This window comes from Lissotriton helveticus, chromosome 10 (assembly GCF_964261635.1).
Source record: "Lissotriton helveticus chromosome 10, aLisHel1.1, whole genome shotgun sequence".
NCBI classification, from domain to species: domain Eukaryota; kingdom Metazoa; phylum Chordata; class Amphibia; order Caudata; family Salamandridae; genus Lissotriton; species Lissotriton helveticus.
Window position 1 is genome coordinate 22471707 of NC_136071.1, and position 27510 is coordinate 22499216.

General features: G+C 46.4%; 1 protein-coding gene across 1 annotated transcript; it reads right to left on the reverse strand.

Annotated features, from left to right (window-relative positions):
• Nucleotides 1-1346: 1346 nt before the first annotated feature.
• Nucleotides 1347-25776, reverse strand: LOC144785781 (U8 snoRNA-decapping enzyme-like). The gene is made up of 3 exons (XM_078664591.1): nucleotides 25556-25776; nucleotides 11480-11752; nucleotides 1347-2733 (listed from the first exon to the last, which is right to left on the reverse strand). The coding sequence occupies exons 1-3, from the start codon at nucleotides 25736-25738 to the stop codon at nucleotides 2551-2553; spliced, it is 639 nt and encodes a 212-aa protein (XP_078520717.1). The 5' UTR covers nucleotides 25739-25776; the 3' UTR covers nucleotides 1347-2550.
• Between the last annotated feature and the right edge of the window lie 1734 nt (nucleotides 25777-27510).

Sequence of the window (27510 nt, forward strand, 5' to 3'; positions counted from 1 at the left end):
TTATCGTTGTGACCGAGTAACCCATTGGCTGAGATCCAATTCAGGCGCTAAGTCAAGAAGCGAGAGAGAAGCATTCATTGCGAGAGACCAGAGAGAAAAAAAACAGAAAATGTAAGAACAAAAAAGAGAATGAGGATTAAAAAAAAAAGAGTGTAAAATCCAAAACAAAAAAAAGAATGAGGATAAAACAAAGACAGGGGGCCTCAGGAGGAGGTCTTTCTGCACCATGGCAGGAAATCAAGGCCTATCCATCATGAATTCATTTGCAGCTCTGCCTGGGCACTAAAAGATCTATGCTGACCGCTGATGGGAGGAAGAGAATGAGAGGTGCTTTCCTGAGGTACCACTTGCAGGACAAAGGGCCAATGGACAGCTTGTTGAGAAGTCCACTTGCATCCATGGAGGCGGCCACCATCGGGGCCACTTCTGACCAAGGGGATGGTCGGGAGGCAAAGCTGAAGTAAAACAGGGCTGGTCTAAGTTTGAATGTTACTGCCGTAGCCAATGGACCTGCTCAAGAGGCACTTCAGAAACCCAATGGAGAGAGGGCAGAGGAAGCCTGAATCTGGGATCCATCACCTAGAGGATCCACTGGTCTAAAGTAATCCCTTCCATCTTGCAAGGAGGGAGTTGAACCATACTCTGGTTGGAGTTCTGTGCTTCAGCATTCTAAAGGATCCAGCTCAAAATAGAGTTTTAGATGACTTTTGTTGCTTCCTCCCGTTGACAACGTTAGTTGTGAACGGACTAAGGGACAGATTTAGAGCTTGGCGGTCGGGCTACTCCATCACAACGGTGACGGAAATCCCATCCGCCGAAATACAAATCCAATCGGATATAATGGGATTTATATTTCGGCAGACAGGATATCCATCACCATTGTGAACGAGTAACCCGTACGCCAAGATCTAAACCAGGAAGGGACCTAGCCGTGCTCTCTCACGAGTGAAAATGGCCGCTTGAGATTTCACACCTTTCTACAGGCTTCAGGGGGATCTGATCCAAGAACCTCATTTCACAATTCATCACATCCAAGAAGCAGTAAAAAAAAAAAAAAAAAAAAAAAAAAAACCTTTGGATTGGATGGTCTCTCCTCAGGAGTGGACTTCTGTGGGTCCTCGTTGGTTCTCAAAAGGAGGGATGGTCCAGGTGGTTGGACTTACAAAGTAAGGCCCAATGCTTTGAGATCTGTGGAAGGCAGAAGGCAGAAGCACCAGCACAATAGGAACTTCAACAGAAAATACTGGAGGAGTCAGAGCTGTAAGATCCTTAAAAGTTTTCGGGATTCTGAAGTCAAGGCCAGTTTTCATCGCACGAGCCACCGAAAACCCATGTCTTGGTTAAACAGGTCAAATGGGAAAGTCTGGACCCCGAGACTCTTTTTTTGCTACGATAATCTTAGGTTGAAAGCACACCCTGGAGCGTGGGACCAGGTAATAATATGCCCAGGCTTCGATCTTCAGAGCGTTAGCCCCTCAAGATTATTCCTTGTTGAAGAACCGATAGTAATTGGTGGTGGTCGAAGGATCTATTCCACAACTGTCCACACAATAATCAGACTGTGATTGGCACGAGGCATCTCGTGAAGCAAATCGTTAAACATACACACAAGGATTCTAGAGGTGATAGTGGTAAGATGCAAAAGAATGTAGAATAAGTAAAGCGCTTAGGATGTACAAGGGGATGGAGTCTGTAGGACCAGATGTATCCGTCATACCTCCCCACAAATAGTAACTCTGTGAGCTGCAACCCTGCCCTGCAGCCGGCACATCCCATGAGCCCAGAGGAAGAGGCCTTGCACATACCTGTAGGACTAGCTCTGAAGCACCCCGTGTTTATGAATGGTCTGATCTTTAGCACGGCCTTCGCTACATCGTCCTTTGCCCCAATATTTTGTTCACAGTAAAAAATATAAAAATAAAAAAAAGGTTCCAATGAAAAGTGCCCATGGTGATTTAGTTGAGGAGTTATGGTGGCTTCAGCTGCACCTCCACTGTCAAGAAATGAACCACTGGTGCCTCATAGTCGCGGCTTCAAATAAACACCTAGTTGGACAGTAACGGTGTGGCTGGGAGTGGAAACTGCTCGCCTGCTTCACAAGTTCTTGCATCACGGTGTGCATACTGGGGAGGTGCATGGCTCTTTCACAAGAGGATTAACGCTATGGTGCACAGCAGTTGCTCCAGGGGCAAATACCTTTCTAAGCCGCTTTCAACTAGAGGCAAAAGGCTTTGGGTGCAACCTGGCTGGAAAGGGCTTCATTCATGAACCGCGGTGCCAATGGCATATCTTCTTTCATAAACCACTGAAGCTCTTATAAGGAAAGGGGCAAGAACTGTCATGGTGACAACGTAAAATGAACAGCGTCCGAGCCCAATCAAAATGCAATGGTCCAAAAAATAATAACATAGTAAACTCATGTGCATCTAAAACGGCCACATTTCCAGTCACAACCAATTCATCTTCAGCTATACGCGTGCCATGGGGCGGCAGAGTCTAAGTGGGGAGCTCTCTCCAACGCCTCCACATGGTGGTTCTCCAGCGCCATCTCTAGCGCACCTGGCTCGCCCGGGCGGCCTCCCACAGCTTGTCTTCACGCACCAGTTTCAGGACCCGCAGCCCGTACACCAGCTGGCTCCGCGAGTTGCCGATGAAGCGGTTCGACAAAAAGGCAGGCAGCCCCCCGCTACCGTCTCGCATGGTGAAGAGCGGGACACGCACCATGCCCATAACCTAGGACAGAGAGAGAGAGAGAGAGAGAGAGAAAGATCAGTCATGCACCTGGCCTGCGTTCCACTCCATTCAAGATACAAGGTGCCTTGTGCTCTAGTATTTAAATCCACATCAGGTTGCCATCAAGTTGGAATACCCTTCCATACTATTCATAGTAGACCACTCCCTACTAAGCTATTCACCAGTACACCACCCCCAGCCTCCCTGCTCAGATGGGATGTTCTCTGCTCCCTTCCATCCTCTTCAGTAGCACACCTCTCCCCAATTTCCTATTTTCCAGTACACTACTCCACATTTACCTATTTACCAGGACACCGCTACCTACTTCCCTATTCACAAGCACGCCACGCCCTGCCTCCATGATCACAGCTCAGATGTTCTCTGCTCCCTGCCATCATCTTCATAGGCATACAACTCTCAACTTGCCTATTCACCACCTAACACCACCCTAGCCTTTGATGTGCAGACTCACCACCCTTTGCCATCCTGTTCTAAAGCTCGTGACTACCGCCATCCTGCTCACAAGCCAACGAGAGTCTCTGCATGTTGTAATGGTTTTAGAAAGGGTCACACAATCAGCCTCTTAACATGTACTTATGTATGTCTGATATTGCACAATTCACTTGCACAGTTTGTGGAGGCATGTCCTCATTCATGAAGTTTAAATACAGGTTACAGCCAAATATGTGATTCTAAAGCATTTGAATATCACCCAGTCGTACTCAGCTGAGGGGTGATGACTTGGAGGTCCTCCGTGGGTGCACAGACCAGTTTATGTTTCTGCTGTAAATCACTCTGGTGCCGTTATCAACTGAATTTCCCAAATCACGACAAAGTATAAATTATCAAATGACCAGTAAAACATTTAAACAAACTTGTTAAATATCTAAACTGCAAGCCCCCAGTCAAGTCCTCACTCTCAAGCATTTCTCGGTCTGGCCAGTGGTCGGTTACCTGGTTTAGGGCCTCTGATCATCAAGTTACCTGGTTGCCAAGGTGGAGGAGAGTGTAAGTGTCCACAAAGAAATAGGAGGCAGTGTCATATCTTCCAACAGGTCAGACGGTTGATCCAAAGATAGTGCCTAACTTTCCTGCATCTAAATACTACATTTATCACTGAATTTCCCTTTCCAGGTCTCGCTAGACGCCGCATGCGTGGTCTCGAAAACACATGTTGTGCATACTTTGTAGGCTCCAGCCCACCCATAAGCTTCCCATTCACTGTCTACATCGTCGCAGCTCACCCATAAGCTTCCCATTCACTGTCTACATCGTCGCAGCTCACCCATAAGCTTCCCATTCACTGTCTACATCGTCGCAGCTCACCCATAAGCTTCCCATTCACTGTCTACATCGTCGCAGCTCACCCATAAGCTTCCCATTCACTGTCTATATCGTCGCTCTCTTATTCTTTCTCCCAATTTCTCCGTGGCATGAATTTGTCATGCCTCTTCCTGTGTTTAGACCTCCCTGAGATCATGGATTCAGAGACGGGATGACAGCAGTAGCTCAATGGATGGCAGGAAATTATTTACAACTAAACGCGAGCAAAACTGAGGTTATGCTGGTAGGTAAGAATGCTGGCCTATGGAATGAACATTGGTGGCCAGCACCTCTTGGTCCTATGCCCAGGCCTAAGTCAGTGGTGAAGAACCTGGGGGTCTGGATGGATTCCACGCTTAGCTTCCAGCCCCATACTAAGATAACTGCTGCTACTTGTACATGACTGTTAAGGGGTCTTAAACCTCTCTTAAAATTCTTTGATCCTGTAGTACGACAGCTTATTGTGCAGTCTACTATACTCTCCCGTCTAGATTATGCTAGCTCTCTGCTTCTAGGGGCTAACAAAGCAGAGATACGGCGATTAAAACGAGTTCAAAACTCTGCAGCCAGAACTCCGATAGGTCTCCCCCGCTACTGCTTGGTTGGGGCTAAAATCCAAGGGCTGCATTGACTTCCGATTGACAAGCAGATCCAGTTTAAAGCTCTTTGCCTATCCTTTAAGATTTTAAAAGCTGGCAGCCCGGCGCTTTTGCGCGATCTTTTGAGCCCGTATGTTCCTCGCCGACAGCTGCGTTCGCTGGGACAGCATATGGCGACTTTACCGCGGTTCAAACGCTGCCGGGCAGGAGGACGCTCGTTATGTCATCTGGCAGCCAAGCTATGGAATTCTTTGCCGGTACAGATCCGGGGCATGGATGACCTGCTCGCTTTCCGGAAAGCCATCAAAGTTTTCCTTTTCTCCTCAGTGTAAGATATAGGTCTGACTGTCTCTGTGCTTTAATCTCTCTGGACTGTTGTACCTGTAGATCTGATAGCGCCGGGACGCCCCTTTGCTGGGGCAGCTGTGCGCTTTGAAAACTTTTAACATAACATGGACCAACTACACTATCCCTCCACTGCTCCCATTTTTGGATCTGTTTCAGGTACTACTGCTTGCTTTGTTAAAGAGCACTTAACTCGAGTGCTCGCGTTTTCACTCGCTGCTCCAAGCTCCTCTGTGGCTAAATCACGCTTCTATCACTTCATTTTAAAGACTTTATTTGGGTGCGTGTTTACAAACAAAATAAAGCGACGCAAAGCCTTTAAGTGTACGTTGTAAAAGTCATTCACATGCATACATAATTAAATGCAATGTTGCACCAGCAAATGGAAGTTAAATACTTTCAACATACTGTGTTTGTTTTTAGGTCTCACCTGGGCAGCACATACGCAGTCACTTTCGAGTCATGCTGTATCTAGAATATGGGCTTTAAGCTCCGCCCATCTTTCTAATTGGCTCCTTTTACTGTCCTTCGTAAATGGCTGCTTTTCTTTGGTTAATATGCTTAGTAGTCCCTCCTTTTCTAACCTCCCTGTTGCATGTCCTGTTACTCATCATGTTATTTATTACCCTGGTGAGCACAGTTTTTTTTAGTTTGCCTGCCTCTGCTCGAGTTCAGCTTGATGAAAGGTTCTCTGTGCTGGTTTATGTTAGTCCCATTCATTTGCCTCAGGCTCGTGTTTTAAGCTTGTTGTGTTTATTGCCTTTCTGAACAAGCTCAGCCACAGCTGGTTCTTCTTCCGTCCACAAATCACCCTCCTCCCACTTTTCACTGTTGCTTCAGCCTCTCATCTCCCCAATCCTCCTCCATTCTCAGCCACTTCTCTTGCCGCTCTCTTCTCAGCTCCGCTCGCTTATAACTGCAGCTGTTCCAATAAAGTCTATACCTGCGGTTTTGAAAACTCCCACACTAGTTTTTTTGTTTATTTGAAAAGCAGGATTACAATTAACCAGCAAAAAATGTGGAAAATTCGTTGTTTTTTTCAGCTAAATTTGAGGTTTGCAAGGGATTCTGGGTGGGGAAACATTGGGGGTTCCACGCAAGCCATACCGCATTGGACTCACCCTTATGTCTAGTTTTCAGAAATTTGTGGGTTTGGTAGGCGTCCCTAGATGGCGCAAGCCCGTGGCCAAATAACCAGCCCCCCCCCCTCCCCCCCAAAGCAGGTAGTTTTGTTATAGGTAATTTTGAAGTCTCCACAGTACAATTTGGGCCATTTCCTGTTGCAGCCACTATGCCTACCCACACATGTGAAGAACGATTTTTATTGGGAGACCTGGAGGTACGCTGGATAGTAGGCAATTTGTGTCAGTCAGTGATCCTACAACTTTCTCACACAGAAATGTGAGAAAAAATATATTTTTTTCCACAAAATTTGAGGTTTGCAGGGGATTCTGGGTAGGGAAATGTTGGGGGACCCACGCAAGCCATACCTTGCTGGCCTCCCCCGGGTGTCTAGTTTTTAGAAATGTGTGGGTTTGGTAGGTTTCCCTAGATGGCCCCTGACCCCGGGGCCAAACACTCATGAGACCCCCTTGCAAAACCAGGTTGTTTTGTGATAGGTAACTTTGATGTCGCATCAATAGGTTTTGGGCCCTTGCCGGTCGCGGGTACTTGACCCACCCACACAAGTGAGGTACCATGCTTATCGAGAAACGTGGGGGAATGCTGGGCAGTAGGAAATTTGTAGATCCACGCAGATTCCAGAGCTTTCCCACACAGAAATTTTAGGTTTGCAGGGATTATGGGTAGGGAAATGGTGGGGAACCCATGCAAGCCATACCTTGCTGGACTCCCCCAGGTGTTTAGTTTTCAGTTATGTGTGGGTTTGGTAGGTTTCCCTAGATGGCTCCTGACCCCGGGGCCAAACACTCATGGGACCCCCCCTTGCAAAACCAGGTTGTTTTGTGATAGGTAATTTTGATGTTGCCTCAATAGGTTTTGGGCCCTTGCCGGTCGCGGGTACTTGACCCACCCACACAAGTGAGGTACCATTTTTTTCAGAAGACTTTGGCGAATGCGGGGTGGGTGGAATTTGGTGGATCCACACAGATTACAGAGCTTTCCACCACAGAAATGTGAGGAACATTTGTTTTTTTGGACACATTTTGAGGTTTGCAAAGGATTCTGGGTAACAGAACCTGGTGAGAGCCAGACAAGTCACCCCATACTGGATTCCCCTGGGTGTCTAGTTTTCAAAAATTTATAGGTTTGCTGGGTTTCCCTATGTGCCAGCTGTGCTAGGGCCCAAATTCCACAGGTCGGCACATTGTTAAAAGATGTGCTAAAAAAAAAGTCTGTGCCTAGTGGGCTTTCTGCTGCCCTGGGGGGGAAATCGGGGGAGTTCGCCCGATAAGCTTCCATGGGGGCGGGGGGGGACGGCGGGGGGTGCAGAAAGACTGGCTATTTTTTGTGGAGGTGCCACTGCTATCTGGCAGAAAGGCTGCTATTGTGGCGGAGGGTGGGGGCATTGGAATGCCTGTTTTGGGCAGCCCCACCCTAAAAACAATTGCCCCCCCAAAAAAAACCCTGGCGTCTAGTGGGCTTTCTGCCCCCCTGGGGGGGGGGGGGGGGAATAAGGGGCCACTGCCCCCCAGGGGGACAGAAAGACTGGATTTGGCAAACTTTTTTTTTTGGGGGGGGGGGGGGGGGGGGGGGGCGAAGGCCCTTGCCCAAGGGGGGGCTCAGGAGCTGGGGAACCTCTCGAGGCTTTAGGGGAGAAAAAGAAATCACTCCCGTTGTGCGCACAGAAGGGGTTAGAATTATGTTCATAACATAGTTACTTGCAAGGAGTTTCAGTCAGACTTCATCCATTTGTCTGTAGTTGGTGTCATTTGCGTTTCTGTATCTCAGTTTATGGATTTTCTCACTTTCAGTACCACTCTATTTTGCTTTCCCCATGGGTGTGGGAATGTGAACTGTGCTGTACTCAGTGCTCGGGCGCACTGGAGTGTGTGCACGCTCTATATTTCTTTGTTTTGGCTTGGAGCACTGGCTGTATAGAGGAGACAGCATGCACAGTGTTTGTCCACACAAGAAGTGTCAAAAGTTTGTCGATCTCCCCATTCCTTGTCTTTGCTCTCTCTTTAGTTTAGGCGCTTGCAGGGTGTGTGTCTCTCGTGGTCTGTGATTCCCATGTTCCTTTTCCACTGCACACCCTGCCACATAATTCCACTACACAAACCCACTCCAAACCAAAATATATGGGTAAAAGACATAGTCATTTACAACTTCAATAGCTCCAACTATAAAAAAAAAAATGCAAGACCTATTGCTGTGAAAATACTTGTTTATTTTGATTTGCCAGTGCAACATTACTTTTAATTCTGAGTGCATCTAATTTAATTCCAAAACATACGCTTAAACGATCTGGTCCTATGGGAGAGACCTTACAAAATACTTCGCAAAGAACAACATTCTTACAAAGCCTGGAGGAATTTCTTAGAATTATAGGTTTAAAATCACTTATACAAGACTTATCCTGAGGGATGCAGGACAAATAGGTTAAACTGATGCAGTTTAACTTATTTGTCCTGCACCCCTCAGTTCCCAGACTCAAACTCTTACACAATGTTAGGACATAGCATTCCGTTTCTTCAGATTACAATTTGTTACTCTTTGCTACATCTGGTGAAAACAGACATGACAACTTGATTTCTCATTTTTTTAAATGTCAAATCTTAAATAAATCCTTTAAAATATACAATGAACTTAATAGCACATACAGCTTATGTTTTTTTGACAGCAGAAGAGGCCATTTTAAATTTAAAATAGACCAGCACTTTATTATCTTCTCACTCTTACTCTTGGCACTATGTTGGATTTTTCCTAAGGGAGACAATGTGAATAAGACATAAGAAAAGAATATTTTGTGTCTACTTTTGCAATTTGGGAGGTGTACTATTAGAGAAATGTAGTTTTTTGTGTCCACGTCGGGACTCCTAGACTAGCTGTGTTCGGTGCTTCAGTATTTAATTGCACTATGCCGTGTGCTTTTCGATTCTGCTTTTAATATAGGAATCATAATGGTTTCCAGAGGATTCTGGCTGTGAAGTCTGGACATCTTGCATTTCTACTGTTTTGTTCCACACTCGTCAAACTTTCCTGGGAGTATTTCAGCTCTTCTAAGACCATTCTCTTAAGTAGATCTGCTTTCATTACAGCTGGTAAATGGGCTACTCTGATCTTCAAAATGTGAGCAAGAGTCCAGTTCCTCTTTCAAGGGGGTCCTGGATCACGTTTCAAGCCGCGTGTTGGGATAGATCATGGTCATTGTGTTGGTTCTTTGTACTAGAACTGCCTTTGCTGAGGTCTCTGCAAGAATGGAGTGGAGGACCAGATCAACACCCTAATGTCCAGATATTTCCTTTTAGGTGCCTATTCCCTGAACAGTTAGGAGGTTCATGCAGCCTTCTAATCCCAGCAAAGACGCTTCTGTTACACTTCTCTCAGTCTACAGCACAAATCCACGGCCTTTTCTGAAGACGTGGGTATCCCTGGAATATGAGCGCAAATGAGATTTACTTTCGCTTTTCTCACTTTTTCGCAGTTCTTGAAATTAGAATGTATCTAAACCCATTTCTTGGGCATTATTTTCTCAGAAGGAGAGGATTCAACCTTCCGTAGCTTTGCAGATAGATTTTCTTAATCTTTCCTAGAACAACATCCATTACTTTAAAGAGCTTGTCCGCGTGGTGGGGCCTGTGCATTCTTGAAGGTGGAATGTTTGGGGGTCCGTTACTGAAGCACAAGATATATCGGTCTGTACAGAGCTGGATAATCTTCGGCTATTCTTTCCCCCATTGTATGGCGACTCAAACACAGTTTCCTCCAACTGAGGTGCGTGAAATTGGACCCGAGGAACAAAATCATTATCTGCCAATAACTGACATTTCTATTACTTTGATCTGCGGTGGCAGATGGTAGAAGGCTTCTGTGATTGACTATGTTTCTGCTAAAATAGGATTTCAACCCACAGTGAACTTTCTTGACGTTGCTATAAAATGCAGGTTGCAAAACGTTTTCCTCTTCTCTAGACCGTTGAGGGTCTCTTCGAGGACCTCTGTAAATTGGACCAAAAGGTCCCAAAGCAATAATGTGTTGCTGTTACTGTTAATTAGCACTTGTATAAGACCAGTTCCTATAGATCCATTGAAGTTATGGGGTCTTCCTGCCCTTAACATGGAATCCAAAGCTCTTCCTCCATTATAATCAATTAATTTTAATTTTCAAGTGTTCCAATGAAGTTGGAGGATATTTTTTCCTCGACAGTCGATGTGATCATGGAGCCAGAATGAGAGTTACTGCACAGCAGTAGACAATCCTACTCCGAAGCCCTGTATTTCTTTTATTGGCTAGGAATTAAATGTTTCTGGGACACAGGTGTCAAGTACTTTTTCATGGTAGACTACCTAAAAAAATCATGGCGGGCCAATGGGACTTAGATGGACATATGGTGTTCAGCTCAACTTGTTACAGGAAGATACTGCCTATGGATGAGGAGCTTCCGGCATTTTGTGTTTCTAGCAAGATCCTGGAAGCAGAGTCCTGGAACTCAGCAAGGAAGATGTGTGTACGTTCCCCATCTTACAGGAGGACTACGGAACCTTAATCCAAGTCACTACCAATGAAAAGCCTCTGAATGTTGAGAAAGGACCTGGCAACCTGTACCTTAACGTTCAGCAGCATCTCAGAAGCAAAAGGTATACAGACATCGAACTGGTAGCGGTCCAGGTTAAATCCCACTATGTGAGAATGGTAATATTCATGTCTGGCCACAGACGTAGGATGCTGCTCCAACTAGGTCTGTAATAGAGGCAGAACCCTCCACTGGCCAGAGGATCAGCACTTCTGTCAATGTGCTTTCCAAAAAGGGTAATCTTAGCCACAAGTGAATTTTCTCCCCCATTTGGTCACTAAAAAACACATCCTTAAAAAGTCACACTCATTTTGAGCAGACATGTCAGGAAGACACATGCAGGAGAGAGAGAGAGAGATTTTGATAAACATATTTATTTAGAAGAGAGGTATTGTTGGATCCTGTATACAGGCATGCATATTACAGATTGATATTAATTAGGCTTCAATGAAATCGTTCAAGAGCTCAGGCAAGATCTTCACAATCGTTTTCAATGCGACGGAACCACCCATACACACAATCTATTATCTCACCCAACATGACCAGGCAGGAAATAACTTTGCAACAAAATGCACATCTCTGTGGCACTTACTGGAGAAACCAATACTGATGACCCTAGAGGCGGTCTGAATGCCCGAAGCAGACATACACCAGACAAACTGCTGCAGAAAAGCTCCAAATGACTAACCACAAGAAGATGCGCTTTAGTTATCCCTTTACAGCGTGACAAAGAGTACATTTCCCTATTCTAATCTGCACCTAAATTTGAAGAATCTCGCTTTACCTCAAGCCCGTGCTCCTTGGCATGCGTCGCCGACACTTCAATTCCCGATAGTTCTTCCAGGGTCAGCTGCTTTGCGTAAAAGTGGGTGACCATCTTCTGGGGGTGATCGCGAACCTGGCAGCTCAGATGATCCTCCTCAGTGATGGGGTATAGATTCTCACCCCACCCAACCTCCTCCGTCAGCTCCCTGGTCAGCCCGTCCTCTAACGACACATCCTCTGGGTCGACAAAGCCACCAGGAAAGCCCAGGCGGCCATCAAAGCGCATCATCATCTGCAGAAGACAGGAGAGGAAAAGGGTGGAGACGTCTGTAATACAGGAGACAGATCAGTGGGTTACTTCGCTGCAATACCATAGTTCACACCTTGTACTCATTTAATCAACTCCAAAAGGATGAAAGATGGAATCTGTCATCCTGGGATTCAAGCAAGTTACATATAGATGGCAGCAGCAAGCATGCAGCTCACTTACTGACTTGACAGTGTGCGTGGGATTATTGTAGAAGCTCAAAGGCAGGGGTTTAGGCAATGTAAGATTGGTAAGAGGTTGCTAAAGTAGAGACTAGTGCTATATAAGATACAATGGGCGATTTCTAAAACAGTTTCACGTTAGTAATTGTTGTACAAGCAGGGCTCGAAAATTCCACTCGACTGCTCGCATAGTCGAGCTAAAGTTAACAAGGTCGAGCTGTTTTTAGGTCCTACAAACCAACTTTTGTCCTCTGTCTGTGAAAACGGAGCAAATGTGACAAGATAACAAGATTTAAAGGCATTTTTATTGCTCACAAAGTTAATGAGCAATAAAGATGCCTTTAAATCTTGATATCTTGTCACATTTGCTCCGCTTTCAGAGACGGAGGTCAAGTAGGTTGCAGTTAGGTTGAGGACATTTTTTAAGGTACTAGTCCTGCAAATTTTGGGGATTTTTCAAGCCCTGACAATGGACTAAAAGTATTTTTTTTAGTGTAATGGAAATGAAAATGCCTGTCGAAGAGAGGAACCAGATTTAAAGCACCGCTGCTTTTTTAAAGTTATTTCAAAATTACACTCACCATATTGCTACTGCAAATATACTGCACACACAACTTTCAGAAGGAAAATAAATGCTCCATTTATTTATAGGTTTATATATAGTTTTCTCAACCAGAATGTATTAGTGTGCTTTACAATGAAGAAAGCAGGACACAAAAATAGAATGAACAGTAAACATTTTAACAGTAGAACAAAGACTGTACGGATTGATCGCTGGGATCAGGGCGAAGCACAGCCATTCGGAGTAAATATGGAAGAGTTGATTTTTGTCTTCAACGATAGGAGCATGGTTCGGTTCTTATGTCTGAAGTAAGGGAGGTCCAGAAGTGAGTTATGAGTTGCGGATAGGATTTTCTTTGACAGCAAGTAGGCTGCTCGCTAATTAGTGCAGGCGAACACCTACCCCCGATCAATTAAGAGCTGCCACCAACCTGTAGCCTCCCCGAAGGCTTTTCAGGGGTAAGAACTGACCCCAAATAGAGGGAGTGAAGGGGTTTAAGCAATATTTTGTGTGCTCTCCCAGTCTGGAAGCATCTAAGAGAGTGGAGAGCACATAAAATATTGCTGCAGAGAGAACCACATGTATTGTCCTAGATGGCTTGAGACTGGAGGCCACTGCGCAGAAACGATACCAGGTCAGACAGGTCATAGAACCATAGCGCAGTTCACGCGTCATGAGATGCTGGAGTATTTTTACGCACTCCCCTTTGGCAGTCCAAAAGGGCAAGACAATATGGCCCCGACTAAGCCCAGAGCGATTACCCATGCCCAAATTCTAAAAGAAAGCTCAGCTTTAGAAGTAAGAGCAGTAACCATTTGGGAACCGCTATCAAGCATTAAAAGCTTCTCCCACGCAACCTCGCAGACGACCTAGCACAGTTCAGATCCAGACTGCAGCTCAGCTTTTTCAGAAGCCAATATACCAGCAGGAGTTTCACTCACAGATCACCTCACAAGATGTAATCATGTCATGATCAGATCTGCCAACAAACTCAAGATCTCAGCTATGAAGACGCAAACAGACGCCGCTCATTTTTTAAATGCCATATCCATGCTGGAAAAAAGAATGGACATATTTTCACTTCCACCTGGACTAATCTACACAAACCATAGTAGAAGAAGAAAAACCTAGACAGCGCCCTGGTCTGGTACTAATCTCTGGCAAAAACTTGCCTTCTACTCACCCTCTTACCGCTTAGTCGGACAAGGAAAGCAGACCTTTGGATGCAGTTGGAACTCGACAATGCAGCATCTCTGCCAATAATAAAGGTCACTGCAGGTCCATAAGATGGGCATCTCGGCTCAGACTCAAAGATCTCGACCTTACACAGGTTCTGTGCAAACAAGAAACTTTAAGAGAGAAGGTGGAGTCCAAAATCCGATTTTCTGGGTTCAAATCTCTTGTTGGTTACAGCAACAACACAGCCATCCACAAAAGTAACACTAACAAAGACCATAGCAAGTCACTCTTGGGTAGCAGCCAGGAAGGTACCAACATTCACCAATGACTTCCACCACTCTCCCGCTGCGTGAAGCATCAGTAACTACACTGAAGTGAGGAAGATCAACTGAGACTGCTCAATAGCGTTCCACTCAGAATTCAATGTACAGCAAACCAGTATTCACAACTGGACCGTCAGGTACATCGCCAATTCGTTTTCCTTTCATCAATGATCAACAATACAATGAGTCATATCAAAATAAAAACAATGTATTACATATCCTGCGTGCATTATACGCAAGAACAGAACATCTCTATATTATACATTTCAGGGAGCTACAGGTTTGAAGAAGCCACAACACGTGACATTACACAGATTTACCACTTCTTAACCACATTCAGTTCAAGAATTTGATATTGCCACTTTTCTTCTCTTAGAACATTACATTTGCATAATCAATGTCTTAAACAGGCTAATTAGCTACATTTGGGCATCCGAAGCTTGTGTATTGCCCGGCAGACCTTCTCGTCTTGCTAGAAAGAACATTGTGGGCCCCATATGTTCTTAGGCGTGGAAGTAGAAGCTTGCAGAGTGGCATACTGTGGGGATGAGGAGCGGTCGGAGAACACAGAGACGGACTCTGACGAGGAAAACACCACTTCCTGGTTGCCGAAATCACAGAACCAGGAAGTCAACGGCCGCGGTCTAGTTGTTGCACTGCGGAAGGAGGAGGAGCCTGGTCAGCCGCCGGAACCCGGAAGGATAAGAAGGAGAGGACCAGAACGGACGGTGTGCGAGGTCGGAGAGGAGGCAGCGGAGCACTCGGAGGCGGAGGAGAGAGGAAGAGCGGAGAGCGAGAGAGCGGAGGCGGAGGAGAGAGGAAGAGCGGAGAGCGAGAGAGCGGAGGCGGAGGAAGAGCGGAGAGCGAGAGAGCGGAGGCGGAGGAGAGAGGAAGAGCGGAGAGCGAGAGAGCGGAGGCGGAGGAGAGAGGAAGAGCGGAGAGCGAGAGAGCGGAGGCGGAGGAGAGAGGAAGAGCGGAGAGCGAGAGAGCGGTGGCAGAGGAGACCCGAAAGGCAGAGCGGACCCAGCGCGTGCTGCTGAGCAACGTTCCCGAAACTGCTACCATACCCGGTGGGCTGAGGGGAGAAGACGCCACGGGTCCAGCTGCTGTGGTCCGGGAGTCGGGCCACAGCCCAAGGCAAGTGTTGCTAAAAGGGGCGTTCTGGTGGGGTGTTTGGGGAGGCGGGAGGTAGCAGGTTTGGGGAGGCGGGAGGCCCTGTGGTGACCCTTGCACTCACCCCCCCTCCTTTTTGGTAAACGGTGACGGTAGCACTACAGTCTAACACTGAGAACAGATCAGTGAAACCCGTTTCTTTTTCTTTCTCCCTGAGGCCACACGAACCGGGAAGACGGACCAACCCTGACACACCCAGCAACCAGCAACAACCCCCCTTGATTCAGGAAAGACTGTGTGGTCAAAGCCCCACTTGCAAACCAAACAATAAACAAACCTTTTTGTGTCTAAACAGTACTCTGGTCTCATTCTCTGTCCACCACTAGCCCCTACACATACCCTTCCACTTTTCATTACAAACTGCCATGTCTTGACGCCATCTAGCTATCTGTGGTGCAGCCTTTCTGCGCCAACGCATTGCTACTCTTCGCTTGGCCAGAAGTGCTAGGGCTGTGAATCTCCTGACTGTTGCAGCGACAAGCTTAACATATCCCAGTAACACAGTTATTGGATTTGTCCTGATCTGGAGTTCAGTAATCTGCGACGTGTTTTAATAATTATTTCCAAAAAACATATACACTGGGGAGTAGAACCAGACCATTCATGCAGGTCTGCTTGCTCTGCGTTACAGAGTGGGCATCGTTGCGGACCTGGGTCTATGTTGTACCGATCAAGTGGCCCTCTAATGAAGTTTCTTAGGTCTATGGGTTGTGGCTACCGCTTTAGTCTGTTGACAGTAGTATTTCCAATTTACCTCGGGGATCTCCATCTCAAGGTAAGTTTCCCCGAGCCTGCCTATGTCGCAGCGTTCAGATCGGTCTCCTGTCAGACATCAGGCCATACAGTCTCTAGATCCATTTCATTGCATTGGAGGATTTAATCAGTTGGGTCAATTGGGTTAATCGTTTGGCTCTGTTGGGAAGTCTTTCAGTTTCGCGCGAGCCATGCGTCAGATCATATTGTAGAGGATGATGTCCAATGGTTTGGTTGCACAGGAGCACTAAATTGTGCAGGCGTAATAAACTGGCCTACTGCGAACAACTGTCCCATTTCCTTTATGTTCGCCCTTTTGAGTAGGTCCATGACTCCACTTGTATTTGCAAGCACAAATACTAGATTATTCGCCATTTGTGCCTCTGGAGAGTATGGGAATTGCGTGCTAAACATTTTGCCGACACAGTTCCGAGACCAACAGACTGTTGCAACTAGGTTGAAGGTATCGAGGGGTATACTCAACCACATGGTATTAGTGCATAGAGTGGGGGCGTGGGCTATGCCTATTCCCTATCTGGGATTAAGAACAGGATAAATCTGTCTGGGTGGTACCAGAATCTGCTGTAATGGCATTGGGCTGCTAGATATTAGATCTTACTGTCTGGTACCTCGTAGCCCCCTCTCTCCTAAGGGGGTGTCATGCTGAATGTGCACAGTTAAACGTAGTAGAAAACTTTGCTAGCTTTCAAAAACATGGAAGTGACATACAGCTGTTATTTTCTTGTTAAAAGGGTCAAAACGCAACTATCAGACCCATTCTTGTTTGAGGTTTTAAGACAGAAGAACTATAGGATGTTTGCTTTGCATCAAAGATACTGGATTCACTCAACATATGCATGTGTTCACATCTTTACTTCACTGAAAATAAATAAAAACAAGTTCTATGACTTACCACGCATTAAAGACACCAAAGCAAGGTCTTAGAATTCAGCCTAAACCCTGCACCATCAACACCTGGACGTGAAAGTACCTGGTCTTTAGGGTGGGAGACACTGAAACACACCAGCCTTCTCTATGCAGATAATGCTTCTATTTGGGATGGTTTTATAAGTAAGCAACGCCTGAATGTATCTTTTGAAGAAAATGTCTTTCTATTGGAAGCAAAATCCTTAATACTTGAAGAAATCCGGTCTTCTGGAGCCAAAGTCAGTCTGCAATTTTGCAGACCTTCCCGGGAAGAATATTTGGAGAATCAACAAACATGAAAGTCAGAGAGCTGCATTTCCAAACTAAGGCAAAATCCTGCATCTGTACGACTCCTTCCCTGGTGATGCCAGAAAAAGAACATAAGCAACAGCTCTGCAAAATTAATACCCCCTCCATTCAGTCCAAAATTAATTCTTCGACTGTGGGCTAGAGAACTTGAATGGACAGCTTGACAATTCAAGGACCCCTACTGTAATGATAAAAGTCATAGAGCATCAACATTTCGAAACTCAGAGGTCGATCCAGCCATCAAGTCCACACTTGCAAGAAGTAAACTGCAGATAGTCATTATGCAAACAAAGTACCATTTTTTGGTCTACTTCAACAAGGAACACGATTCAGGGTGTTCTTGAAGGAATCCATGTTATGCTGGTACTGGATCACGAACTATGACTGTACATTTCTCAGTATGAAAAAAGTTAACACTGACAACGTAGGCACTTGTCTATCGGAGGATTATACAAAGATCCTACTTGAAGAGATTTTTAGGGATAAACAACTCCGACCGGTCTGCCACAGCAAGAAATTCAGAAATTAGCGTTCAGGTAAGGCTGGCTTGGATTTTCTTCCATAAAAGTTCATGCAGCATCACAGCGACAGTGTGACTTCGCCCTCGCCGCTGTCCCCGCATCCAACGTATGACCTCCGGCGGCAGAGCCTTCTCCTACCTCGCCGCCAAGACCTGGAACACCCTCCCCAACCACATACGCAGACCCAAGACCTACTCGCCTTCAGAAAACTCCTCAAGACCTGGCTCTTCGAACAGTAGCAGCACTCCCCCCTCCCCTCAGCGCCTTGAGACCCTTACGGGTAAGTAGAGCGCTTTCCAAGTACTCTGATTGATTGACTTTTACACACATCTTTTTTTCACTATTCCAGTAATTAAGAATTTTCTAAGGGTATCAAGGTGTCCAGATTCTTACAGCACAATTGCACTCCAATACCCCTGCCCCAACAGGAGGATGGGCAGGTCACGTGCAAATCTATGAAATATACCAACTTAGAAGACACAGTTACAAGCAAGCATTTTTATTGAGTCCGATTTGTTTTAGATTTACGTCTTGAACAAAGTAACAAGAAGTTCGCTGTATGTGGTAAGTGGGAGGCTGCAGTGCAGGTGGACATGGATTTCTAGGGAGAACTCTTGAAACACTGATCTTGTTAACGTACTCTTAGGAGCAGTACCTTGCCTACTCTATGGACTCACTTTTGTGCTTGCAGACTAACACAAAGCACTTTCAACGGCAATATAGAATGCCTTCCTTGTCAAATGGATGCGCTCTGTTGAAAAAAAGTAGAAAAGCAACCATCTATTGAATACCTGGCCTATCTGTGGGATAAATGTAGGCTGCAATCTACGCCAGGTGCTACTTCCTGTGCACAGCTATGTGTTTTTCCCAACGCTAGGGAAATGAAGTGGGGCCAAAAATGGAGGAAGGCAGGGCGACACAAAGGTCGCAAACATTGAAGAACACAGTCATCGGAAGATTTTCTACACCACTGTGACCCTGTTGAACAAACTTGAAGTTTGCCTCTTTACGCTTTCTGTAAAGGCTTCTGTTTGGCACACAAAGAAATGCTTGCTGTGCACAGTGAAACTGCATCAAAAGTACTTCGAACCCGTAGTCATTTCAAGGAGTCCCTCAGCCCACAGGTGCGACTCTTGCCTCCACTGTCTCTCCCTTCCGGCTGTCCCCGGTCTGCTACATGTGGGCTTCAGAAGGGAAGAAATTCAATGTCAACGGTGAGGCAACTTTTCCTGATACTTTCAGTACATGGGATAAAGCCCTGCTTGCTTTTGCTGGATCGCTGGGCGCTTTCCAACAGTTCGGCCTATCTGACTAGGACAGTCAGGGTCTCAGGCTGGAAGACTTGCTGTTGGATGGAGATAGATAGATAGAAGTTGGCATTGAAAGAGAAGCTCCCGCTCTATTTCCTCATGCACGCCATAGGTCCCAGCGCGAGAGACACAATTTTTCAGTTTGTAGAAAGGGAGAGAGAGGCTTACCCAAAGCCACGAGGCAACAGATTCTCTTGTTACCGAATTAAAATAATGTTTCATCACTGCAATTTCAACAAATCTATCTACGAAGGAGCTCTTTGCCCTCATGTTTTTACTGAGTCTGCTAGTTGCCTCTAAACCTATCGCGGAAGCCTTACAAAATAGACAACATCTAAGCCACAGCTAGCAAATATCAAGCAGAAGTGATGAGCCATCACACTTTGAGAAACACGGTTAATGAATCCCTCAATCAACTGGCTCTCGGGCGATGGAGGGTGGCCCTTACCAAGTGCTGTCTCTCAACAACAATGGGTGGGCTGGAGCCTCACATTTAGAGTTTTATTACCTGACAGTGCAGCTTCAATAGAAGAGTAGATTGGTTGCTGGCTTATCCCTCACGGTGACTGCCTCCACAGCACACAAGACCTCAACATCCTTCTGCTGACCAAGATTTGACGCCTCCAAACACGCCCAAAATTGCTTCGAGTCGCACTTTGTCGGTATACCTCAGCCCTTAAATTCAGAAAACGGGCTTTCCCATACTCTCCCCCGACTCCTACGAGCCCATTTATCTCAAGGACTCTTCTGACCAAGCACAAAGCCCACATCACCACATTAAGTGATCTATATGGTCAAGAGCACTGGTTAACTTTTGTGGAACGCAAGGATATATTCAGTTTGCATGTAGATCAATTTCTCCTATACAACTAGGTACACTTAGCAACACAGCTGCTCTGGCCAACCATGATCACCCATTTAGAGACCCGCCCCATGCCCCAAGTCATACATACCATGGGACGTGGCAGACACCATATTACCTGTTTTTATAGGGTTCTCCTCCTCCTACCGTGTCTCCTGTAAGAGATAAATGCGAAATCGAAGCAGGCCAACCCTTTCATGAAATAAAATGTGCACTGGCCCTAGAACCTCCCTACAAGGTAAGTTGTAATGCCAAGTATGAACAGAATCAATATTTCATAATGCACAGAGCCTATCACCAGCAGCAATCAGCAGAGTTTTCCCACACCAGTCACCCACCTTGTGTTTAATTTGTAACAAAACAGCTGCCAGGGCTCTCGTCACTGCACCTACCAGTCCTTGATGCGCAGCGGGCCCTACTGACTTCACACATATGCTATGGTCCTGCCTCCTGCTCAGACCCTTTTGGACCTACATAATTAACATGGTTTCTTCCCTTGCAGTCAAGCCATTCCCACAGAATTGGTCTGAACTAGCTCCAAGTATTTACGAAGGGGCCGAAAAAGCTAAGAGTATCTTCACTAACCTTGCTCTCCTATTTGCCAAAACAGCGGTTACTTCTCATTGGAAATCCAGGGCACCCTCAAGGCCCCAAAGCGAAAAGTTTTGCTCTTCTCAAGGAAGAAGCCAAGGGGCTCAGGAAACACGCCCTGGTTGCACCATGGGGCTCACCCTTGAGAGCCTCATGGGTGAGTAGCATGCTTTTTAAACACCGGATTGATGGATTGACTCTTGGGATTAACTGGAATCTGCCTTGGTTGTGGTGTCATTTGTAAGCCACGCTGGTCCACGGCGCAGACCACCTCCCATGTGCTCAATACTCGTAGCAGGATCCACGGTTCAAGCACTCTTTGACACAGGAGCGTCTGTTAATGCAATGGACAGTGCTCAGTCCAGAGCAAAGATCTACAAGGAAGAGCGGGTCGAAGTCATTCAAAGACGCCCAGCAACCCAACGTGCAAACACAAGGATGCCCACAAAGCGGTCCTGCAGAAACTGTGGCATGGAGCACCCTCCCACCAGCACATGCTTTGCTAAAGGCAAGACATGCTCCCGGTATGGCAAGCTGAACAATTTCGCCACAGTGTATAGGAGCGGATGGTCAAGAACAAATGCCACTGGACAACGCAGAGCGGCAGCTGCCGTCAAACAGCTATCCATAGACGAACCCCTGGGACAGGAAGACCCCACCCCGCCAGGACCGAGCTATGGCCTAGACAGTGTACGACGACGATGTGTTTGTGGTGTCATTAGCAAGCCACGCTGGTCCACGGCGCAGACCACCTCCCATGTGCTCAATACTCGTAGCAGGATCCATGGTTCAAGCACTCATTGACACAGGAGCGTCTATTAATGCAATGGACAGTGCTCAGTCCCGAGCAAAGATCTACACGTACGGAGGGTCCGAACCATTCCCCCTGAGAGAGGTAATCGAGGTAGAGGTAGCCACTGAAGGACGCAGCATCCCTGCCAGATTCCACGTCACTGAGGGGAAGCGAGGCACTCTCCTCAGCTGTAATACAGCCAAAGACTTGGAACTGGTCTTCTTCGCAAACCAAATCCACGAACTACATGCCGATGCTATCCTACATGAATTTCCCATGCTGCTCGAAGGCCTTGGATGGCTTAAGGGCAAACGTTTCAGGTTACACATCGACTCATCATTCTAGCCGACTGCACTGAGGCACCGGAGGGTACCCTTTCACTTGCACCCACAAGTCGAAGAACTACGGAAGTTGGAATAAGTGGGGGTCTCTGAAAAAGTCTCTGGCCCTACACCATGGGTATCTCCACTAGTTGTCAATGGACGATGTTGTGGAGGACCTAAATAGAGCAAAATGGTTCTTCAAACTTGATTTAAATGCTGGTTACCACAAGCTTAAACTCGCCCCAGAAAGCAGGTACTTAACGACCTTCTCCATGCATGTGGGGTTAAGGAGATACAAACAACTAAGCTTCGAGATGTTGTTGGCTGCTGAAGTGTTCCAGAACGCCATTCGCAAGACACTATCAGAACTACAAGGAGTCATCAACCTAAGCGACGACATTCTCGTATTTTCAAAAACACTCGAGGAACACCATATGAATCTGAGGAGCACACTCCAGCACCTCACAGACAGCGGCCTAACCCTCAACAGGGCAAAATGCTCTTTCAACCAGGAATTGTTGGAGTTATTTGGATACATCTTCTTCCTGGAGGGCTTCCAGGTCGACCCAAAGAAATCGGTCACCATCTGCTCAGCACCCTTGCCCACATCCCCGACTGAAGTCTGCAGCTTTTTGGGGATGACAACATGCTGCAGCCGCTCAACCCGAATCTGGCATCTTTACCGGAACCCCCACGTGCTCTCACAAAGAACGGAGCACCATGGGACTGGACAGACGAAGCAAACAGGGCATTTCAAGCCATAAAGGAGGCTCTAATGGACAAGATCGTGATGGCATACTTCCATAGCAGCTGCCGCATTGAAGTAGTCGTCGATGCCAACCCTGTCGGATTAGGGGCCATCCTCCTACAAGAAATAACCAAGAGGGAGTGGGTCCCTCCAGCAGAGCACTGTCAGAGACATGCCCAAATAGAGAGAGAAGCTCTTGCCATCAAGTGGGCATGCTACCACTTCCACCTTTAACTATATGGGCGTGACTTCAGAGTGGTGACAGACCACAAACCGCTGATCCCCCTATTTGTAAGAACAACACGCTGGCCCAATCAAGAATTGAAAGATGGGCGGTACAGCTCCAGGCGTATCATTTCGAAGTGGTGTTCCGTCCGGGGATCAACAACCTGCAGATTTCCTATCATGGCACTCCATTATGGTGAGACTGGCGGCACCATCCATGGACGAGAAAGACACTGATGAACAGGTGAGGGTGATATTGCAAGAAGTATGCCCCAAAGCACTGACCCTGGAAGAAGTAGGAAACGCAACGAATCTGGAGGAGAACCTGGGCAAAGTGAAGAAAGCGCTGGCTGACAGGATGTGGCGGCACTTTCTGTACGGTGGCTGTATGCGGACCGTGGAAGATCAGATGACGCAACAATAACTATGGAGAGCCCGCAGTGAGCTCAGTGAAGGGTCCCATGGAATAGTGCGGAGGCACGACCATGGTGATCCCACGTAATTTACAGCAACAAGTAGTCAGCCTCATACACGTAGGACATCAAGGAATAGCCAAGACGAAAGTCCGCCTCTGCAACAAAGTCTAGTTTTCTGGAATGGATGCCATGGTTGGCGACACTAACCGGGCATGTTACCACTGCACCACCACCAGTAGTGACCCGGCGCAGCATCCAGTCCTCACAGAACTGTGCCGAGAACCATGGTCACAGGTCAGCATGGACTTTGGGTCTTTTCCAGACGAGAGAAGCACGACCGTTCTAATAGACTCTCACTCCAAGTTTCCCATTGTGGAAGTTGTGTTGTCCACAGCATTCATGCAAGTGAAGGCCACTCTCGACCAGACATTTGCGATTATAGGGTTCCCAGAAGAGACACGGTCGGACAATGGACCGCCCTTCCAAGACAAGGAATTCCAGGATTATCTGGCGGCACATGACGCCTGGTATTGCAAAATAACACCGCAGTGGCTGCAAGCCAATGGTGAGGTTTAGGAGAACCCTGAATCAAGCACTGAATATTGGGGTGGAAAAGGGTGAAGAGGCGGAAGAATGCCAGCTGTGTTTTCTTTTTTTTTAAATCTTTTTTATTGAAAGCTCAAAAGGCAGTACAAAAATATTTTACCAAATCATGCACATCTGGTATCTTTTACATTGGTTAGAAGGACAAATGACAGGGTGAGGCGGAAATCATCATATAACAAGGAGGAATCCACCTTAAAAGAGCATCCTTCTTTAGTCGGCTGCCTGCAGCGTTTTTTAAACGCGTACCGCCAGACCCCACACTGCACGACCTGACAGTATACCAACAGACCCTGCCTGGCGCCCTGAGGACCTCGATGGTGAAGCCACGCAGGCCAGAAGAACAGCTACCAATCTACAAGCAAGCCGGGCCAGAAGGGCGCAGGTGACCAACATAAGGGCGGGATCAGCACCCTGGTTGGAAATTTTGAACACCCTATGAACCTGATGTGTGAGAGGTCACGGACGTGCCAGGTACGATGGTGTCCGCCAAGACCGGGTTGTGCACACTTGCGCAGAACATATCGTGGTTCGAGAAGGTAGATGGATCACGACCAGAAGCAGAAGAAGAATCCGAACACAACACGCTGGTGGAAGAAGCTATGTCGCCGCCACACTCTCCACAGGCGAGTGGTGACTCACCCCAAGCTGACAGAACAAGAGGTTCCATCCACCAAGAGGAACCCCTCTGTGCAACTCAAGGAAGATTACCCCTGTCAGGAAGTCCTGAGGAAGCCGGGCCAAGTTGCAGCTCCCAAAGCCAGACGTATGGTCTATGGCCGAACCAGGCTCCAAGCCAGGGGCTATGAGACTTTGTGTGCTGCACAGTGTAATAAAACTGCATCCGGTGAAAGCAGTTCGAAGCTAAAGGAAAGGAGGGATGTAGTGTCTGAGCCACCCGCCCCAAACACTACAGTTTTGCACTTTGTATCACCCCAGAGGGCGGAGCACGCCCCCGGGGATAAATAAACAGGTGCATGATCGCTCGGGGTCTTGGCCCACACTGTATTACCGAGTGTGTGTATATTCATTAGTGCTCCCACCTTGGCAGTAGGCCTCACCGCGTTGTTAGGGATACGCTTTACCTAGACTCACTGCAGCATGGTGCAGCCTTCTCTTCTTTCTGCCGCATATGCGCTGTGCAGCAAGCATGTGTTTATTGCGTGGTAGAAGTTGCAACACAGGAGGGATCGCACACAACTAAGTTCCCGAAACACATTTGCCTTTAGATATGCTGACAGGGACACATAATCTCTATAAAGAACTCTAAATGTGTGAATGTAAACAAAGCTGGGCCCTGTCCGGAGAATACGCCCATGGTGCTTTTATTTCTTTCACTCAGCTCTATTCAAAGGGCTCCCATGTTGTCACAGTAGGATATATATATATATATATATATATATATATATATATATATATAGAGAGAGAGAGAGAGAAAGAAAGAGAGAGAGAAAGAAGAGAAAGAGAGAGAAGAGAAAGAGAGAGAAGAGAAAGAGAAAGAGAGAGAGAGAGAAGAGAAAGAGAGAGAGAGAAGAGAAAGAGAGAAAGAGAGAGGGAGAGAGAGAGGGAGAGAGAGAGAGAGAGAGAAAGAGAGAAAGAGGGAGACTATGAACTGCCCAGGATCAAACATTTTGGTGAATAGGTCTGAGGCCGGAACACTACTGCTTGCTGTAAAGGATATATTTATCACCACATGCAATGGAGCCAAAGGAAAGCCCTCAACTAGCTTCAGGTCGAATAACAGCTTTTAAAATGCAAGGCTGTTTGAAACTAAGGGCGAGGTGGTTAACTGGTGTGGACACTTTCACAATAATACCCGTGCATGGGCTGGAAGTCAGGATTATGGGATGCACAATGACAAGAAGCAATGCCATGGACCCTCAGGACTGGGCCGCGCATGCGCGCAAACGTGACTCGCGCATACGCGCAAACGTGACTCGCGCATGCGCGCAAACGTGACTCGCGCATGCGCACTGATGTGCCCTCACCAGCACGGCGTGGCGCAGCGGGATGCGGCCGAACAGCTTGTTCTCAGGGTCGGGCGCGTGCAGCATCACGTGACAGGCGTGCTTGTATCCGCTCAGTTCAAGCGACGCTTCGCGAGTGATGTTCCTGAGCCCGCTGCCCTCCACTTTCCCTTCGCCGGGCAGGTCCTCGGTAAATTCCGCCATGTTCCAGTTCGAGTCACTTCCGCAACTGACCTGTTTGGTCAGCCAATCAGCGTTCCGTGATTCCGCTTCCTCCCGTCGTATTATTTATTTTCTGACCCAATCAGCAGTCTTGCAGCTGTGATTGGTTACGTGCTATTACGACGTATTACTTCCAGAACACGCGCGCATGTTACTAAAGGTTTGTCACCCAATCGGCCGCACTCGCTTTGACATCACTGTTCATGTGCCCAATCGGCGTAAGAGAAGTCTCATACAACCCGCCGCCAAACCGATGGAGTGACAGACTGCTCGTCCAATAGAGAGTCTCTACGAAAGCGCGGGCTTTTTGAAGCGAATGAGCCGACAGCACTGCGAGGTGTGATAGCAGCTGGTATATGACACTTTACTAAGTGCATAACAGAATTGGTCATGCATGGTGGTATTAAATGACAGTATTTAATACGTGATGAAGCAGGAGGTCTTTGCAAATGGGTAGCAACACTATTCTTTGGGATCCGAGTAATAATTATTTAGTCCAGCATAATAGTCACAGTTAATCATGAGCTTTCTATGCATTTTCATGCAGTTTGAATCAGAACAGTGGAATGTTGCGCACCCCATTGAAGACAATGGACTGGCTCCGGGCTTGTAATGGTTGGTATAATAAGCCTTCTGCTCCAACATTCTAATATTTGTCTCTGTTTTTTTATATATTTATTTATTTATTCTATAAGTTTTATATAGCGCTGGCTAGACCCGGGGGTATCAGAGCGCTTTACATACATAGGTGCATAACATAGCATGACAGAGGGATGCATACAGATAAAAGCCAAACATTATAAGTAGTCGTGCATTGCTCTGTGCCTCCCGTTTTAATTTAGACCATTGTACTGTTAGTGGGTGGAATGTTCTTATAGTCCTTCTTCCTCTCCTCGGACTATACCTGCTGTTAAAAGACCTCTCCCTCGTTATAGGCCCTTGCCTATGACTCAGGTTCTGGGCCTTTGACAACTGGTATAGCCCTCAGCAACTGGTTATAAGGCTGTAGTAATTCTTCTCATGCAAACTTTGTAGCAATTCCATATGCAGGTTTAATTTAATTAATTGGAGTTAAGCTGCTTCTGGCTTTTAGAACCTTTTTCATACATACATATAGTAGTTGTCATGCTTTCTGTGATCTATTTGTCATGGTACTTGTATATATTGATTTGATTTATTTGAACATTTGTGTAATTATTAAAAACATTACTATATCAAGGCACCACTACTAAAACTCTGATCAAGTTTCCCAAACTTAAAAGCTTAACAATATTCGATTATCATTCAATTGTCATTAATTCCTTAAAGGAACTGCAGTTCAGGAGGGGCAATAAAAGGTTATGCATAATGGTAGCCTTCGGCCTTGTAATGAAATAAAAAATGGTGTTTAATTGAATGACTAATGAAATGAAACCTATCTAAAAAAAAAAATTACAATGATGCAGCTGCCGAATGAACATTTAGATCGTAAGGCCAAAGTAAATGCTAAGACAACCTTAAACTACTTTAAAAACCCTGTCCCAAACAATCATAAAGGTTCAGCCGCAGTGTGTGTGTTTGGTTAAACAGGCCAAAATAAGTATCAAAACAAAATGGAACATACATTAAGATTTTACAATAGATGACCACAAGAATTTATTTATTACCAATAGAAGCCGTATGGGTAAATCGGATAAGCCCCTTGTTAGATGGAAAGTAGCTTAACTATCAATGCTAGTACAGAAAAGACCGTAATTATGGAGACAGCAGGTTAG

Excerpts from the sequence above, each read along its gene's own strand:
- LOC144785781 (XM_078664591.1), bottom strand. The coding sequence starts at position 25,738 with ATGGCGGAATTTACCGAGGACCTGCCCGGCGAAGGGAAAGTGGAGGGC. Across the intron at positions 11,753-25,555 it reads CGCTGCGCCACGCCGTGCTG|ATGATGATGCGCTTTGATGG; the intron begins GTGAGGGCACAT and ends TGTCTTCTGCAG. Across the intron at positions 2,734-11,479 it reads CCAAGGAGCACGGGCTTGAG|GTTATGGGCATGGTGCGTGT; the intron begins GTAAAGCGAGAT and ends TCTCTGTCCTAG.